A 19,816-nucleotide genomic window follows, 5' to 3' on the forward strand; every position below is an offset into this window, starting at 1 on the left:
TTTTCACTACTAAATTTAAGAGGACAGGTGCCTTTCATAATTTGCAAATATGAATTTTCTTTTCTTTAAGATCCTGCAACATCAATCTTCAAGCCTAAAATTCCTGGTGCGGCACCATGTGCTAAGCACTTATCCTGAAGAATTGCACTTAAAAGTTTTATTAGTTAGCTGTGCTATTATTAAAGCCTATTGAATCTGTTCTAAAGTAAAGATAGAAAGTAAACTATACTCAATTTCTGAAGACTCTGGATTGAAAAAAAAAAGAAAAGAAAAGAAACAATAATTGGATACAATATTTCATCAGTATTATTACTTCCATCCTTAGAGAGGCGGAATGGAATTGTTTTAATGCAATTAAAAAACTGAAGATTTATTTTTCATACCACTTTCTTAAACTCATTTCTTCTACAACTGCAGTTGTTTCTCTCCTTGCACTTGAGTATTTCTAACCAATTTTACTGGCGGGAAACATTTTTCCAAAAAAAACGCTGCAGCATGATCCAATGCATTTAATGGCAGGCTGAGCTCCAGTAAATAGGCGGAAAACAGGCATTTTGCATTAATAACTTTCTGGTCCTTTGTGTCCCATGAAAAAAAATTTTTTTTTCCTCAGTACAACTCACATTGTTTTTATGTACGCACACACATATTTAAGAACATCAGCCCTTGCACCGTGTGAAATCAAAAAATTGCAATGACTGCATTATACTTCCTTGATGAAAAATAATAGCAAGAAAGTCATCTGTGTAAGATTTTTGAAAACACATGAGTACTTTACATTTTTTGTAGACATAACTAAGACAAAGGTAGAAGTTTCTTAAACTGTTTCTAGGAAACATGTGAAACTTATGATGCTCACTGGTGAGACGAACAAAATACACAGCCTCAAACTTGCTTTGTGCTCATTGGTTAATATATGCCAGATGACCCTCAGCAGTGCTTGATTCTCACTGGAAAACTGGAACACAATATTTTTGGAAATGGTTTCGGATTCCCTTACATAAACCAGGAATGCACCACATCTCAGTGATTAAATGACTTCAGTTTTTTTTATATGCATCTAAAGAAAAACAAGCGCCTTTCAGACACCAAAAATCTTTTTTTAGGGTAAATAACGAAGTATTAAGCCAAGCTACATAAAAATCATGAGATATTTTAAGAATAAGAGAAAGTCGTGAGAAATATGTTAAACATAGTGTTGGTGTAAGACTGGTTGGAAATCAGGGGAGTTGGCAATTCTGTGTATGTATATACGCATCTTGCGTAGCTCAAGAACAAATAGCCATAGGATGGTGAAATTTTGTATATGGGACTGCTAACATGTAATTGTGCACCTTCCTTTTTTGTTGCAATCAGCTGCACCAATCATATATATGTCCTTACTTTAATTATTTGTTAATATATATATATTCCTACTATGTTACCCAGTTCAGTTTTTTATTCTTATATGTTGGTAAATTGTGCCTTTTTTTTTTTTTTTTTTTTTTTTTTGTTTAAAATTAATTGAATTATGTTTGTTCTTATATTCCAGTTAAGGTTTTTATTATTTTAGTTGATCTGCATGCAATAGTTGTTGAATTATAAACAGTTTAAAATGTGCTTACGTAGTACTAAGCCTAACAAAGCCACCATTTGTTTACATATGAAACTTTTAGTAGAATAGTGAATTAAGTCAATTGGTGCACCAACCTCAGCGTCTTTTTGCAAAGTAGGGCCAAAAGTAAACATTCAATTTTGTGCACCAAAAAATCTCTCGAATTGCTTGTTTTGGGGCACAAACTCCAATTTTAATTGTAAAAAATTATTTTTTTAAACTGTTCTTAACTATACTTGGTGCTTTAGATTCTTCTGTATTTCCCAATTTTAATGAGGTACGTTTCTGAGTGTTTATGTATTTTTGCTTTGCCACAAAGTGAGAACTGAATTAATTGAATGAGAAAAACATCTCTAATGAAATTTGAGGAAATAAATTTAAATCAAATGCGGCAAGAAATGTGTACAATTTAATACATAAGGAAGTCAGTACTTCTCTATTTTCTATTTATTTTGGTCTCCACATCAGATACAAGGAAGTCAGAAGCTGTGCCAAAAAATAAAATAACATTTCAATACCCCTGAAATTTATATGAATGCAGTTTTATTGCATATATGCATCACAATATTAACAAATGCAACAAACTAGCTAAAATGATTATATTTTTTCATAACAGTTTGATTTGTTGACATGAAGTTATTCTTCGTAATTAAAGGGAAGAATCATGAAATTAAAGTAGATTTTTTGGTAATTCTGTGTTACAGCAATCCCAATGGAAGAAAATTACTCCTTCATGATTAATCATAAACTGAATACCAACCCTACTTAATCTCTCACATAACAATATTATTATTTTGTACAATTTTTTATTTCTTCTAACATCAACTGATGAATGGGAATTTTTCTGTCAAAAACAAATGTAAATGCTAGATTTTTAGAAATGGTGGTTGGGAACCCTAGAAACCTATTTCCAACTCAGATGCCTTTCTTCCTGAAGCTTTAACCTTGCATTTTCAAATGCTTTCATTATTGATGGATAGGTACATTTCAAAATAACAAGGTAAAATTCCTTTTCCTAGAAAAAATACTCTGCATGACTAGGCATCACTTTAAGTCGTACTTGGCAGAATTCATGAGGTGCTAATGCTTAAAAAATGAAAAATTCTTTTAAAGCTATACAACAACAGTTGGAAACACTACATGCAAGACATATATAGAAGGTGTAACTGTATGCATGAAATAAATGTCATAATTTTCTTTCATTTTATTTCTTGTCACAGTATTTTTGTTGTTTTTGTTTGTTTTGTTGTGTTTGTTTGTTATGTTTCGTCACAGTTATTTTTATGCCATGCAATTTGTGTTTCACAATTTTCTTTCACAATGATTACCGTCTTATCAAGTTACCATCAATACACCAGAAAAAATTTTTATTTGTTATTAGGACATAAAATCTCATACTTATGAAACACAGTACTAACAATGGCAATCTCTTCTCTGTCTTGTGGGTGACTTTAGTAGTAAAAATGCTTCTTAGTAAATGTAAATTTTTATATTAGTTTAAAAACAATGCATAATTATTTCTGTCATCATATCTTCCTTTTTTGGGGGGAAGGAGGAGGTAATTTATTTTTAAAAAAATAAAAATAAAAACTCTTAACTCCAGAAATCATATTATCTCTTTTACCTGCATTACTTCTCCATCTATTTTTCTTACAACATACACAAAATTTAAATAAGAAATTAAATAATTAGTTTTTTTATTCTAGAATTACTTTTCAAAATTAAATAAGTCTTACCTTCAGCTTCTATATCTTGCGACATAAGTATTTCAACTTTGTCAATTTCTGTCATATATCCAAACATTGCAACAGCAATCTGTAGAAAAGAGACAAACAGAAGTTAACAACAAGCATAGAATAAATATATACAAAATAATGTGATTATTTGTTCCTAAAATCATACCTGTTCAAATGCTTCTTCTATCGTATCCCCCCCTGTTACGATCTATGCTAAGAAAGTTACTATTTCAATAATGTGTTACAAAAAATGCTGAAAAAAGCATACATAATTTTAATTATAAGAGTTAAGCTATCTTGGTAATATTTAAATATAGAACTACAATTAATTACGAAAAGGATACATGAATGCAGCCTAAAAAAAAATAAAATAAAATAAAATAAAGAATCAACACACATTAACAGTTTTTATTGTTAATCACTCAAGTTATAATTCTAAATTATAATACATATCCTAAATAATGATAGATAATCTATAAATCATACTTACTGGACATCTGCAGGATGATCCAGATCTGAAAATAAAATAATTTTATATTAAAAATTTTTTTGGATAAAGCAACATCAGAGAATTAGCTTCCTATAATTATTTTATGTGATAATCATTTCAAAACATTACTAGCTATATGTAAGCAAGTATACAATTATTTTATACAATACTTTTACATTTTCATATTAAGAATGATTTCAAAATTCATTCAATTTGTAATTCAATTTTGAATTACAGTATTTAATCTTGTTTTCATACACCCGTACTTATTTTAGATTATAGTTTCCCATTTTTAACGTAGATCACCTCTTCTTGAAAAGCACTCCATCCTAAAAGCAATTTTCCATAGCAAATATTAGTGTATCTATTTTGAGTGCTTCATCATAACAAACCAATTTACTGAAATGACTGCAAGTATGCTTATAGCGAAACCTTAAAGAGCAAACAAAGAAAAAAGATGGAAGATATCAGAAATAAAAATTATTAAAGCATGAACTCACTTTTTTTTAATCGTAACAATTACTCAAATCATGTCAACACACTTTGATCAATCTGGCAATATTTGAATAACATTCTGATAGCTTAATGTGCACAATTCTTTGACAAATTTAATCTAAACGTTATTCAAAAATGAGGAATAAACAAAACTGAAATTTAAAAAATTGATATTAACCTCATATGATTATAGAAAGAATCAAGCACACTATAAAAACAAAAAGAGACTGATAATGTGTAAAAAAAAAATTAAAAATCTTATGAATTATTATATTATCCTCAACTTAACACTCAGCAAAATACTGTAAGCTATACAGACATCAAATAATATATATTCACCTTAAGTGAGTAATCACAGAAAAATTAATACTATATATATAGTACATGACAGTTACATCATTTATAATATGTTCTTTGTCTAAGATGCTAATCAGAAAGGACTTTAATTCCTTTTATCTGCATTTTTAAAATGTATTCCTACTGCCATACACTGCATAAACAAATGCAAACTACTACTGTGTTAAAAGAGAATCACGACTGATTGATTCAAAATAGACACATGCAAGAAATTGCTTGCTAAATTTTTTCAACTGATTATGACTGTCGATGACTTTCATCAACATCTTACAACAATCTGTATTTCAGTTGTTTTTATTAATAAATTCATTTTTAATGAAAAAACGTTTTGCTTTAGTAATTTCCATGACAAATGTGATGAGTAAAGAACATGCATTAAATTTTATTTTTGGAATTTCTGCTAAAAAAACATTTGAAATGTTATCAAATACCTTTGAGGAAAATATTTCATCAAAATCAAGAGTCTGTTTAGTAACACAGATTTTTAAGGAATCCAGAAAATGTGTTAAAAATATACACAGTCTGGTAAACAATCAACTAATGAACAATATGTCAATGAAACTAGATTTTGTGATTTAAAAATTATTGTTTAATAACTAGAGATATTATGAATTTAATTTCTGATAAATTTTGCAGGAAAAAGTGGGTGTTTCCATTCACAAATTTCAAATTTTTTTCACTGTAACCATAACTATGACAGCTTTATCGTTTTAAATCTTCACAATCTTGAACACATACTTTCAAATGATAATATGTGAAAATTCATTTCGATTGGTTGGGGATAGCTGCTAGAGGTTCATATATCAGAGAAGTTTTCTCATGACCACCTTGTATTTTGCTCTGTGTTAATAGTATATACACACTTAGGCCAATGAATTAGAAACCCAAGATCAATATTTTATTGGGTCTCCTTTTGCAGGGATAACTGCTCTGATTCATTCGGGCATCAAGGCTACATTCTTCTGAAGTGCATTTACGCCCAGAGAATACCATGCATGGCTATGCAGCTTTTTAGAAATTAGTTGGAAGAGGAGAGTGCTATAGCATGTGTCTTTCCACCATATTCTACACATTTTCTATGGGGTTAAGATCCGGGCTATGCGGTGGCCACAGAAGGTGTTGGAAGTCAGACTGATGTTTAGCGAACCAATTTTGAACACTTCTGGCATGATGCATAGTTGCATTACTGTCCATGAAATATCCATCGCTATCAGGGTAATAAAAATGCAACACTACAGGGTGCACTTTATCTACCAGTATATCTAGGTATCTCATGGCTGTTTGTTTACCTTAAGGAACATCAGGGCACCCCTTCCACGCCAGCAGAACATGCCCCATATCATGATACTGCCACCAGACCTTTGCGCAGAGCGAATAAGGCAAGATGGCTTCATAGCTTCACGGGGCTCTCACCAAATTTGGTGTCTTTCATCATTGCAAAATAAGGTGTAGCATGATTCATCCAACCATATTACATGTTTTCCAATTCTCAGATGTCCAGCGTCTTCTTTCCCGACACCACTGCAAACGGATTCTTGCACGTAGGGTAGAAATGAAAGGAAGCTATAGTCAGTTGCCTGTGAATGGTTTTCTCACAGGCAACCGACTATTGATTCCTATCCTCTGCAAGTCTCTGTGTATGGTTCGAACTGAAATCTGTTGGAAAGAGCCTTGGTTGATGATCTGTGTCAGTTGAAGCACAGTAGAGTCCCTGTTCTGCTGTAAAATTGTCTTAGACACCACTGATCACTGTATTGGAAAACTGTGCTCAAACCGCAGTTAAATCTTCTAGATAAGGACTCTGGGTTCTGATTCCAACTTTTGAAAAACCCAGTGAGATTGCTGTCTTTGAAATTGAGACCTCAGCTAAACGGACACTAACAATAAGCCCTTTTCCAAGTGGTGAAAGATCTGTGTTTTTCCCATTTTACTTCATTCACCATGAAAAGCACTCTTACACCTTACTTAGACTGGCATTCCAACCATGTGTAACCCATGTCATAAAAAAAATTTGCAGACTTCATCCCTAGCATGCAGTCAAATGAAAATCTCAAAGGTTTCTAATTCATTGGCTAGTGTGTGTATAAAGGAAAAGAAAAAAAAAAAAAAAAAAGAGTTAAAAAATTTCTTAAAAATAATAACAATAAATATTTAAAAGTTTGCAATAGGATAAACTATAAATTAGACATAGTTTCGTATTAGATGCCAACCAACACCAATGATTATAAGTTACGGAGTGCCTATGGTTCAAAACCATGTACCTCCACATTAGAAAAATATCTAAGTAGTGAGCAGAAATAGGAAAATTGCATAATTGGTTATCATGATGCACACTAGCTTGAGAAAGTTTAGGGATAGGAAAAATCAAGTTTAGATTTTTTTGGAAGTTTTATGATTTTAAATTTTTATTTTATTTTATTTTATTTATTTATTTATTTATTTAAATTTTATGACACATAAATATGACACTAAAGCAAAAAGCATAAAGGGAAAATTTTACAGATTAATAGGCTCATTGGCATATGGCACTAATCATAGTGAAGTAAAGATTAAATTTTCGCGACGAAATATCCAGGGCAGCGCGCATGATGTGATTAAATAGTGAACAGATTGATAAGAATGCAGAAGTGGCCACTTTTCAGTAATACTGGAGTAGAAGAATGATAGAGCAATTACATAGCTAAGTACGTCCTTCATGGGCCGGACGCTGGAACTGAGAACAGAGGGGCGTGTCTACGCATTTTAGCTGGAGGATAGATGCCGTATTCACGTCCCATGATGGAGTAAGGTCTTTTCTGCAAGCTGCAAATAGCAGGATCGTAGACCGGTAACTGTTGAAGTGCACGGTTATCAGTCTGCTCAATTTTGAGGAATAAATTTTGACTAAGTTTTTTAATAACAACATCTATGGGTTTAATGTTAAGATCCGAATGAATCACATCAGTACAAACATAATAGGCTGCATTAAGGACTAAATGCAGGGTCTTACTTTGGAAGCCTTGAAGTTTTTTTATGTGTGTTTTTCCAGATGGTGCAAGCATACAAAAATATTGGTGAAATGATGGAAGTATAGAGAAGAGCTTTGTTTTTGATTGACAGAGGGCTCTTTCGGCCTAGAAGGAAGTAAAGTAGGGTTCTGATGGTTTTCGCTTAATTGAGCGTATAATCAATATGAAGACGTCAGATTAATTTGGAATCAAGTATCACTCCTAGATACTTATATGAATTTGACCAGGGGACATAGTCATCGAAGAACTTTATATTAATGGTAGGGTACATGATTCGGTAACGTGTGAATATCATGGCAGCACATTTAGTGACGTTAATTTTGATTTTCCAAGTAATGAACCAATGCTCAAAGCTATGGAGATAACTCTGAATATTGTGAACCAGAACATTGAAATGTTTGTGTTTTGTTAGGATGGCCGTGTCATCTGCATAGAGTGCTAGAGTAACATTCAGTGATTTTGGAATGTCGCTGATAAAGATGTTGAATATAGTCGGTCCAAGTAGACTACCTTGAGCTACGCCACTTAGGATTGGACGGGGAGCCGTATTGATAGAATTAACTCATACTGAAAAAGAGTGATTAGTGAGATACGAGTTAATTATGTGAATAAGTTGAGCCAGAATACCAAGTTGCCTGAGCTTGATAATAATACCTGTATGCCAAGTCCTATCAAATGCTTTGGCTATGTCAAGAAAAAGGGCGCTAATAAGCATTTTGCTATGAAAGCCTTCGTGAATAAACTCCACTGTCCTCAAAAATGTTGTGCAGTGTTTTGTTCGGAAACCAAAGTGCTCGTCAATAACGACTTTTTGGGTCCAGAGAAAATCATTCAGGTGTTTAAGTAGCACAAATTCGTAAATCTTTGATAATGAAGATAGGAGGCTGATAGGTCTATAATTTTGAGGATTTGAATGGCACTGGCCAGGTTTCAGAATAGGCACCATAAGTGCTCTCTTCCAGCTTTGAGGAAAATAGCAATGCAGTAACATATAATTTATGAGCATTACTAAGAAAAATAGATAGCTGGTGGGTAGGTATTTAACCATGCGGTTAGAAATAGTCCAATCCAGGCACTTTCTTAAGATTTAATTTAGCGATGTATTCGCTAACTTCGTGCATGGTTGTATATTGTATGTCTCTCTGACATGAAGAGTTTAGAAATCTTTCAACATCTAGTTGGAAGGAATTTGCAGTATTAGCAAAAATCCCTTCATTATGTGGTGTGAACTATGTTTGGAGACAGTCAGCAATTAATTCAACTTTCTCCGTGTCTGTGTATTAGATGTCCTTAACACAAATAAAGAATATAAATTTAAATTTTTACAAAAAAAGGGTGACAAAATATTATTTATCACATGCATTCATATTATTATATAGTTTTATTATGCATATCATAATTTATCTCAAAAAGCAATCACTACACCTTCTTACAATAAGAATTTCATTGTTTCTGTTTGTGTAGAAATTTCTCACCAATCACTTTAAGAGTATATTCCTAGCAGATTTTTGTTCTCTTTAGATTTTAAGTCAAACTACTGTATTCATGCAGAAAGTTTATTGCACTTTCTTCTATTGCAAGCAAACCCTATTACAGTACAAAGCTCGAGATCTGGACTCCTCGGGACTTCGGACTTCGGTGGATTTAGTGTATGAATTGAGAATTTATTTAGAGAACTGGTTGGATTCAGTGGACGTTCAAGATATTGAAAGTCTTAAGGAACTTAAGCTCACCAAGCAAATTAAGGGGCGAGTCCCTCAAGAAATAAAAGAGCACTACTTAGACAATTGGGAAGAATTTAAAACAGCTTCTATTTTAGCAGAGAAGTGTGGCAGATATGAGGCTTTGCATAGAGATATGAGGAGGTTAGAGTAGAAGACGGGGTTTAAGAAACCATTTCAGAAAGCTAGAGAGTGGTCCAGTGGTAGTGATAATCAGAAAAGTAGTGGTCATCAAAGAATTAAATCAAAGGAGCATAGAAAAGTGGAGGCTTCTTTAAAGAAAAAAAAAAGAAAAAACAAAGGGCCTTCAAGGAAGCAGGTTTTGGGAAACAGCAGAAAATAAGGTGTTATGATGTGGGAAGGACGGGCATATCTGACCTAACTCTCCATCGCTGGAAAAAGATAAGGCTAATCTTGTGAATAATTTAGAAACGAAGGGTTTTGAGCCATACTTCAAGAAAGCAGTATTTAATAGGTTAGAGAGAGAATATCTGAGAGATACTGGAGCTGGAATGCAATAATACTTGGATTAATACTAGTGACTTATTAGGGGAAACTGTGTGGGTGAAGCAGCCTTTGGACATAGAATGTAAATGTTTACCTTTGGCAAAAGTCACCAGTGAAGGTAATTTTGGTGGTCACCACAAAGGCAGCAGTTACTCCAGTGGAGTTAGATAAAGAGTACTATTTGTTAGGAAATCAAACTCTGGAGTTGATAGAGGAAATTAGGGACCAACTGGTTCTCTTGAACTTTGCGGAAACTCGTAGTCAGGCGCTTGGGCACAGGAGTTTAGAGATTGCGGGCATGGAAGATCCAGATCGGAAGAGGAGGAAGAGATAGGATGTAAAAGTGGTGTGAATAATGAAATTTTGGAAGAAGGAAAGTTAACAAGCTATAGGGAGGAGTCCATTGAAATTCCAGTCATCAGTTCAGAAGAAAGGTCTATCCTTGTGGATATTTCGGCAGCAGAATCCGTGGAAGCACAAAAGGCATGCACTAGTTTAGCAGCTCTCTGGAAGAGAGGAAAGAGTGAAAGGGAAAAAGAGTTTAGAATTGTAAAGCTAGTCAGAGTGGCAGGTTCTAAAAAAGGGGAAGATAAGCTTCAGCTCTGTGTACCTCTTGCATTTAGAAAAGGGATCTTGCTTGAAGTTGTGCCACAAGGAGATCTCTTGTCATTTACGGGTAACAAAAACCAAGGGTAGAGTTTTGACACACTATTTTTGGCTTAATTGTTACCAGGAAATTGAAGAATTTGTGAGGACGTGCGATATTTGTCAGCATGTAGGTCACAAAAGGGATAAAAAGAAAATCCCAATGAAGATTGTGCCCATTATATCAGTAGTGTATACCAGATTAAATATTGACACAGTAAGACCTCTGATCCCTAGTTCGCGTGAAAATAAATACTTAATTAAGTCAATTTGTATTGCTTCCAAATATCCAGATGCCGTTCCTGTGCAGAATTTAAGCTCTAAAACTGTAATTCAAGCATTAATACAAATATTTTCTAGATCAGGCTACCCTAAGAGATTCAGTGTGATTTGGGTAGATCGTTTACTAGTGAAATTACATCTGAGTTTTCAGAAAGTTCAGAATTAAGGTGTATCCTTCTTTGGTGTGTCATCCTCCAAGCAATTCTGTTGAAAGGTTGCATTCCACTTTGAAAAGGGTATTGAAGGCTTTGTGCTGGGAAAACGGAAAAAATTCGAAAGTAAGTAGTGTGATTTCCGAAACAAACTATACCGTAGAAATTCTGGATAAGCGTAACAGTGATACCATTTATCATGTCAGTTGGATTGAACTTTAGCATCAGCACCCTGAGTTTGTGAATCTGAGGATAGAGGAGGTCTTGGAAAATATCTTGGAAGAGGCTGATATTCCTTATCTTTTGGCTGATCCAATGCAGATCAAATCAAGGAAAATTATAATTGTCATAAAAGATTTTTGCATTATACTATTTTAAATTCAAAATTGTTGGCATCATGTGTTTCCTTTTCAAACTGGTTAGAATCAAATGTTTTATCTTAAGTATTTAGTAAAATTTGGGGAAAGCTCTTTTTTAAAGTGGGAATTGGGAATTCTTAGTATCCAAACCTGAGAAATATAATTTGTGTGAGGCAGACAATAGCAGTAGTTAAATCATTTTGTTATATTTTCGCTTTTATGTTTATCTGTCTCAAGATGGTGTAATCTAAGAATTAAGAGTATATAAAGTAACTGGCTTCTATATTATCACTTAAATGGTTATCACTTTTGTTCTGGAAGCAATGAAAAGTACTGAGAATTTTCCCTTCCATAGTCTATGAAAATTCTTCTATGAGGGCAGGAGTTGTGATAAGGTCACATAGCGGTTCTTTGTCTAGGATGAATGATTTCCGAACATAATGGTAGCTCTTTCAGATCAGAGGAGAAATCCTGCTCCAATGAGGTGCCTTTGTTAATGATTCCAGTTGCAGCCTTAAAGGTCACTCCAAGGAACAAAGGGATAAAAGAAATCTTTTCATTAGGGTCAGAATGTGGATGCCTTTGGTATGTACGAGTGAAGGAATTGTCTTCCAGAATTCAGCACAGGTAATGACACCATAAGTTAGTAAGGTTTGGAACAGCAAGAAAGGAGGTGGATTTTGTTCCTGAGATAAGCCAGGGCTTTCCTATTGGAGCAATGGGCATATTGACCCGCTAGAACTGTAACTCATTGGTTATAATGTTAATAGCGATAGCGCATTTTCCCATTTACAAATATCTGAAATTACAGGACTCAACTTATCAAAGTCCCCCATTGTCATGAATTGCAAATGTTAATGGTTTTGTCTTATTAAAATTCCTGTTATTGTTAGAAGTGCATTTGAACCCTGTATCACAAACGGGGTTTTGTATACTGGTTCTGGCCACTACACCGCAATGTGAATGGTGTATTGCCAGCAAAGGGAACTACTTTGAGGGAGACAGTGGTTTAAATATCATAATACAATAAGCAATAAAGATATTATAGAAAAAGTTTGGTTTCTTTTTTTATCACACCTCCCATTCAAAAAATATCTTACATGAGGAAAAAATGCAGTATCTAGAGTGGAAAATTTGCAATTTTAGGACAAAAAAAAAATTATTTAATTGTTAATTCAAAATCTGCGCATTAAACAAGCACATATTCAGCAAAAATTAATTTAAACACGTAAATAAAAATTTCTCTTTACTCCCCGGCAGAAAATCTTCACTCTTTTGTCAGCTCCAGATCTTGCTAAAAATTTCTTATTTTCTATTTTACTATAATTCATATGATCAGAAAAAAGAAAAATGTTTGAAAAAAATCTCTAATCACTGAATGCAAAACATAAATTAACGGAATTCAGTCTTTCTCCAGAACTAAGTTAAGAACACTTAATGAGGCAAAATGGAAAGAAAGATGACAGCTTTGTCAAGGCCTGTAAAGAGAAACATAAGTAATTGTCTTCATGAGATAAATTTGTAGAGCCATTAGACTTGGCAAAGCTGGAAGCATGAAAAATAAGGAATGCCTTTGCTGGGAATCAAACTCCAGATCTTTTAATGATGGAGAAAAGTACAGTTAATGCCTTTTTACTAACTTTTGGAATCTTAATAATTGCTAAACACCAATACTGTTCCAAAGTACTGTTTTCAAACTGCGTTTCAAGAACACAAACTAAGAAACCTTCCTTCAGTTTTTCATCATTCGATATATTATCCAAGTTGAAAAAGAATGGGTTCATAAGCCATGTTTTTGATGTTTCCAGTTCTTCTACTTTAAAATACCCATCAAATGATTGATAATATTCACAAATGATCCATAATTTCTTCACATACACACGGAATTAAGACTTACTGTTACCAGCTATTTCTTCAAGAGATAGGAAATTAGGAAGCTTCCATCTTCTAATTCACTGAGGTCAAAGTTGTAACTTTTCTTTGATGCCATTTATCTTCTCCCAGAATGCCAATATGTTTACATTTTTCTCTTAAATAGATAAATTCAGGTCATTTATACAAGTGAAAATATTACTCAAATAGCCTAACATTTGGTTGAATACTTATGATTCCATTCTTTTAATCAGACTGCTGCCAGTTGTTGAAATGTTTCAGCAGTTTAGATGGCTTCCGATGTGCATTTGAAAAGACAGTGCCACATAGTATGCACTGGGATTTCTGCACTGAGATCAGTTGTTCCGGTACAAGTTAACCAAACTTCACTAACTAATCAAACTTAATTTGAACTATTAAAAATTGTGATATATTTAATTATTAAAAAATTCATGAGGATAATTTTAGGAGAAATAAATGGTAAATTGAGATAGCAGGGGTGCAGTTGGAAATTTGCACTCTACTGCCTAAATTACAAGAGTTAGCAAGTCTAAAAAAATTTCAACAGCTCACATATTTGTATTTTCAATTCAATAAAATAACTGAAGTTAGTAACTTTTATGACAGAAATAAATGTAAGTTATTTTTATTCCTTAACCACTTTTAAAGTGCCTTGGTTTATCACCATTTACAGCAAATTCACATCAAAATTTGACATTTTCAGAGTACAATACACTTTTTTAAGTATTAAGTTATTGAAGAAATAAGTCAATAGTGTACTATATTTTAACTCAGTTATGGATAATCTATAGAATGCAGTCCAGTTACAGGGACCAACGAATAATTAAGGGACGATTTTACAGAGAAATCAATCACACTCAATAGCAGAATGATTACTAAACAGCTGTATTAAGTGACAAGAGCAATTATTAGCTAAGCAAATGCAAGGAGCAGCTTGTATTTTTGCAATATGAGGATTGTTTACTAGTGCTTTAAGCAGTGGTATACTTTATTTAGTACTTTCTGTTTATCCACGGGATCGCAAAAAAAGTCATGAGCTCTTTGGCAACTTTGAGACATTTGTGAACTTGTTGATTTCAGGGAGAAAAATTAGGGCATTTTTACATATATTTCAATGATGCATCCAAATCTGCATATTTATTCATTCCTTTTTTTTTTTTTTTCCCTCCCCATATAAGACATACACATTTCTCGCTTTCTGGTGCTGTTTTTCTTTCCATATACACGTTGATCTGTTTTCGTTAAAAAATTTAAGAGAACTGCATAGCCTCGGCATTCTGACATTTTCCTACACAAAGCACCCGTTGGCACTTCGGCAAAGAACCCATTGCATTTTTACTCATCAAGCTCACCAATGATTGATGTCGACAATGATCATTGTACGGTTATCAGATACAGTCAAAAGTTGTTAATCCGGACACCCATAATCCAGAATGATCTATAATGCGGACCTCAAAGTTACAAACTTTCTGCGCATGCGTCAACGCATAATGCATTAAGGCATGCGCATAGCCGTTTACGCATGCGCATAATTCCTTTAGGCATGCGCATGTGAGTATGCGAATAATACATTTACGCATGTGTGTTTAATGTATAACGGACAGTATAAGCTAAGCTAAAATTACCTAATTATCTATTTCAGTTAATGTTGCAGATTGTGTTGTTACTTAATCTTCGAATTGGATCCGGCTTATTATTTTATGCAGACTGTTAGAGCAATTTTATAAAAGTAAGCTTGAACTTTCGATTATGTCAAATAGAATTTCCAATGCTGGAGCTGCCAAAGGATCTGCAAAGCGAAAGCATGTTTTGATGTCCATTGAACAAAAAGTGGAACTGCTGCAAAAAATTGATAAAGGCATGAAGAAAGTGACAGAGAAGTGATTTTTTTCTTTAACCATTCTGAAATCTGTTTATCAATTTTACGCTGCTCTGCAGAAGGGGGGAGGGGGAGTCGTGACGCGCAATGAACTGGAAGTTGATCTGTCAGCACTATCCTCATCTTCACGGCAGATGTTTTTATTTTATTCGGCTTATCTGAATGTAGTGTTTCATCTTGATGTACTCTGATATAATTTAAATCAATTTCCTCATCATTATAAATATCACGAATACACATCAAATAGTTTTCTGGTTGCAATTTTCTAATTTCCACTATGCGTAATGTATGCTTTACACATGCACGTGCTGAAAGAAATGTTTAATAAAGTAAACAAATAAATATTAAGCTTTTTTTTTTTTTGATACTCTTTAGATCATAATTGCTCTTTATTTCATAAATTACGGTTTCATATTTTTAATTTTATAATTTCTGCATGCCATCTTACCAGATTTAAACTGATGATCTATAATCCGGAAAAACCGATAATCCGGAATCACCGAAGTCCCGACGAGTTCGGATTAAAGACTTTTGACTGTATTAAACATACGAAAGTAAGCCACGATTCCTTCTGCACCAAAATCCTAAAATGAGAGGGAAAAGCAAGGTGCATGATGCCTTTAAGTCAATCACGGTAAGACTGGATATTACGGGCCAGTTTGGCGAGTTTTAGAAAAATCGCCAATTCGCCAAATGGGTTATTTTTGCGCGTTTTATAAAATCGCTAACTCATTATTAGATGGTTGCAATTTTGAATGAATCTTGAAAACATGCAAAGGATTCATATCTAAAACAAAAGTTCGAGAGAAACAACTAAAAAGTATATGGAAGTTAATAAATATGTATTTTATAGGATCAATAATATTAAAGACTTTTCATAATATATGTCATTTTTAAGACACTAGCAAAAGGGTGTAAAACATTTTATCACAAAATTTAAAAAACTGTAATAAGCAGTAAATGAGCAATAAATAATAGGAAAATATTGATTCATATATAAGCTAAAGCTTTAAAAAAATGCAGAAGGAAAAAGAAAACTCCAAATTTTGAACGGCTGAAACACATGCCATACAATAGTAAGAAAACAAAATAGCAGTTTTAACTGCGTAGTTTTAATTTTACACTAAATATTCATTTATAATAAACAGTAGAAAACCACATCTGTTTATATATACTAAAATGCAATAATACAATGCAGATAAAATTTAAAATGGCTCACTCATTATAACATATTGCTTAATCACACATAAAATACTTACATCTAATGAGAATTACTTTTATTTTGATTTCCAACTGTATTAATCAATCATCCTTAAGAAACTGATTCGTTCATTTCTGGCCCCATAAATATGTTAGTTAAAGAACTGACTTGCAGGTATTCATTCCTTGGGAAAACAAAGAGCTCTTTCTCATATTCCTTTTGACCTCGTGCTTAGAAGGACCAGACACATGGCACCTCCTCACACAAATCTGTCGCATCTTTCAACTAATTTCACACTATTTTTACACTTAGGGTACTCGTACATGTTCGAACCGTAATTCACGCACTAATCTATTTCACATCTTTCGTCCTTGCAACTGAATCAAATAAGCAAAATCCACACATTCAAATCTTCGACACCAACCATTTTGTTCACACTATTAAAGAAGAATACGAATATTCAGAAAGTCTGGTTAAATAATATACACTGTTATCCTAAACCCTAACAACATTCATTATGAGAAAAAAATAGGGGTTGCCAAATTTGGCACAATTTTGCTCAACCTGGCAATTGCCCCATAATCTCCAATCTAGCCATCAATCACATTACACTCTCTGCCTGCAGAAAACTAGGTATCACAAAGTTGAAATCTAAAGTAGATTAAAATACCGAAATACCAAAAGAGAGATCATAATCTGTAGACACACTCACCAAAATGTCCAGAATGAAAACCGTCTAAAGGAAGGATGTATACTTGAATTGCTCCATAATTACTTTTGGGGAACATCGTGGGTTGCTACATGCTACATGGGGGACATCATGGGCTAAAAAGTATTGATGAGGTAATGGGGTGCACTGCCTCATCAATAATTTTTCACGGCTTTTCGGTAAGGGTACAAGTAAACAGCCATGATCCTTAATATTTTTTTGCTCTACTGTAGATTTGGGTGCCTCTTCAATTAGTCACAAATTTTGTTCAATTTTGGCAATCAAACCCCATTTCTGATTACCATGATAGTTTTATCTTTGTTTTAGCTTCATGATGTTTTTTAAGTGAAAATAGATTGATGTGTACATGAGCAAAGTCAAGGCAGTGCACAATGCTTAGTTTGTGCAATTCTCTGATGTTTTTTTAAGTGAAAATGTTTCGATGTGCACATGGACATCGAGTTTGTGCAATTATTTGACTTCTTATTTTGTTTTTGTGTGGGAGACCATCTTGACATTGTGCCTTCCTGCTGCCGATCTTGGCGTCAAAAAAGAATCGCCAAAAAAACAAGGGGCACCCAACTGTACACTTTTGCCTTTTTTTCTTTTTTAATGCAAGTTAAACAGTGGTACAAAATACATATATCTCAATGCTGGAAAACATCACAAAGCAATACATAATGTACATTTCTAGTTGATTCTGTAACACAGTAACGAGTATAGCTTTTTAAATATAATTTATATTCTTCCATTTCAATAAAATGAAGAACATACAACGTGGGGCTTCTTGAAACAAAATAATTTATTCAAACCAACACCTTGACTGAACAACAAGACTGACACACAATATTACTAAATTAAAAATAAATAGATGGTACTCTTCTGTTATTGGCGGACCGGGTTCAGAAATATACATATGTATGTGTTCCATGGACCTTATAAGAAATAGACCAACCCAAATGGCTTTTCTTCCTCTTCTGATGCATTCCCGGCTATCACCTTGATCACATCCAGAGAAATAGAGACGACAATGGTTGGCTATTGCAGTCCAGAAAAAGTTGGTTGTAGAGCCTCATTTTACAAATTAGAATTTTTAGATATTTTTATTTTTGAAACTGAGATTGATTTTTAAAAATTTAGCATATTTATCAAGCATAATTAACGTTTCAAATAATTATAAAGCTGTTGCATGCTTTTAGGCCCGGCTATTTTTTTAGCTTTTCCTATGCTGTAAGGAAATTTGTAACTACTAATTTTAGAAAATAATATTTTAAGTCTAAACAAATACAAAATGTCAAACAAAGAATTTTTCTCTTATAATTTTTATGCTTTTTATTGGTGTAAATAAGTAAAAAAATACTAAAATACCTAAAAATGATTTTTTTGAAGTTTTTGCTTAAAATTCTAAGTTGTGCTGCTTTTTTAAGATTGTAGGTGAATATTATAGCATATTTTTTTATAAAAGAGTTTTATTTCAATTATATTTTTATATTTCACAATACATCACAGTGATAAACACTTTTAACACCTTAATAATTTTTATACATTTATTCTAAGGTCAAAATTATAAACTGTAATAATTGATTGTGCTAACATTTTATAATGATTATTTTTTCTAATTTAATTCTAGTTCTGCAAAAGAATTTTTTTATTTACTGCAAATTTAATTTATTAGTCCAAAGGGGCGGTTGACGAGAAAGGCTATTAGTTTCTAAACGGCATTTTGCTCTGTTTCATTATAAACGTCCATTTCCCTTTGCAAATTGTTGCCACCAAATATTATCGCCTTGTATTATATTTAAAGGAATTTAATAATTTCGAATTTGTTTTAATCCATTTCTTATTCTGTAAAACTTAAATGAATTTTTGATTAAGAAACTCAACGAGTTCAAAGCAAGCAATGGCAACTCTGTATGGAAAATAACATTTTTATCTTCAGCGCGGAAATTCTAAAGATATGCTGTTTTCAAATATTTTGTGATACTGCTGTTGAATTGAATTTTGTGTGGTTTACATGCGAAGAACATGATATTCAACAAATAGAGGTAACATAGAAAGCGTTAAAATACGTCCCTTTGAGCATAAAATAAAATCTGAATGCTTCCAGATTTTATTTATTTTCATTACACTGAGAAAAATTTACGCTCCGCATTTTATGAATTATTAAAATAAATAATCATCATATGATGTTAATAATTAATAATCATATGATCAAATAAATGATCGTCTTGTAATGTTATAATAATTTTATAAACCACTGCCTGAAAATGCTCAAAATTAAAAAATATATCTATCAGATCTTGTTTAATTTTGCTTTATTTGTTTCTTAGCTTCATGTACTATCATTCTTGGGTTTTCATCCGCAGAGAACCCTAGTGGGGACTTGCATTTTTACTCGCCAAGCTCGCGGTTCATCGACGATGAGCCGAGCCGTAAACGTGATATTTTGTAAACGTGATTTTTAGTGCATGTAAATTCAAGTTAGCAGACAAAACAATATATTAAGCATACGATAGTAAAAATTCACAGATAAAAAACATGTAGATGTAAAACTAACCGGTTAAACGTGACATACGAAAATAAATTTGTATTAAATTCAAGTTAGCACAGAAAAGAATATATTAAGCATAAGACAATATGTAAGCATTTATAAAGGAAATAAAAATTTATTAAAAAATATAAATTAGTATTAATATACTGAAATTAACTAATTAAATGTGATAAACAAAAAAAAAAATTGTCTTAAATTCCAGTTAACACAGAAAACAATATATTCCTTACACCAGCA

General features: G+C 32.7%; 1 protein-coding gene across 3 annotated transcripts in view; it reads right to left on the reverse strand.

Annotated features, from left to right (window-relative positions):
• Archease (protein archease) overlaps window positions 1-19,816 on the reverse strand; it is a 61,587-nt gene that overhangs the window by 37,995 nt on the left and 3,776 nt on the right. Inside the window, exons 2-5 of one of the 3 annotated variants that reach the window (XM_035354450.2) lie at window positions 3,821-3,845; window positions 3,675-3,685; window positions 3,497-3,528; window positions 3,331-3,409 (exon numbers count right to left, since the gene is read on the reverse strand). In XM_035354450.2, coding sequence (XP_035210341.1) covers window positions 3,331-3,409; window positions 3,497-3,528; window positions 3,675-3,685; window positions 3,821-3,845 — 147 coding nt within the window. Of the gene's footprint in view, window positions 1-3,330; window positions 3,410-3,496; window positions 3,539-3,674; window positions 3,686-3,820; window positions 3,846-19,816 lie in introns of all 3 variants that reach the window. The other 2 variants (XM_085823624.1, XM_035354451.2) reach the window with 2 other exon arrangements.

Source organism: Stegodyphus dumicola, chromosome 9, assembly GCF_044657685.1.
Source record: "Stegodyphus dumicola isolate Sdum_Otavi_A_Nest chromosome 9, ASM4465768v1".
Lineage (NCBI taxonomy): Eukaryota > Metazoa > Arthropoda > Arachnida > Araneae > Eresidae > Stegodyphus > Stegodyphus dumicola.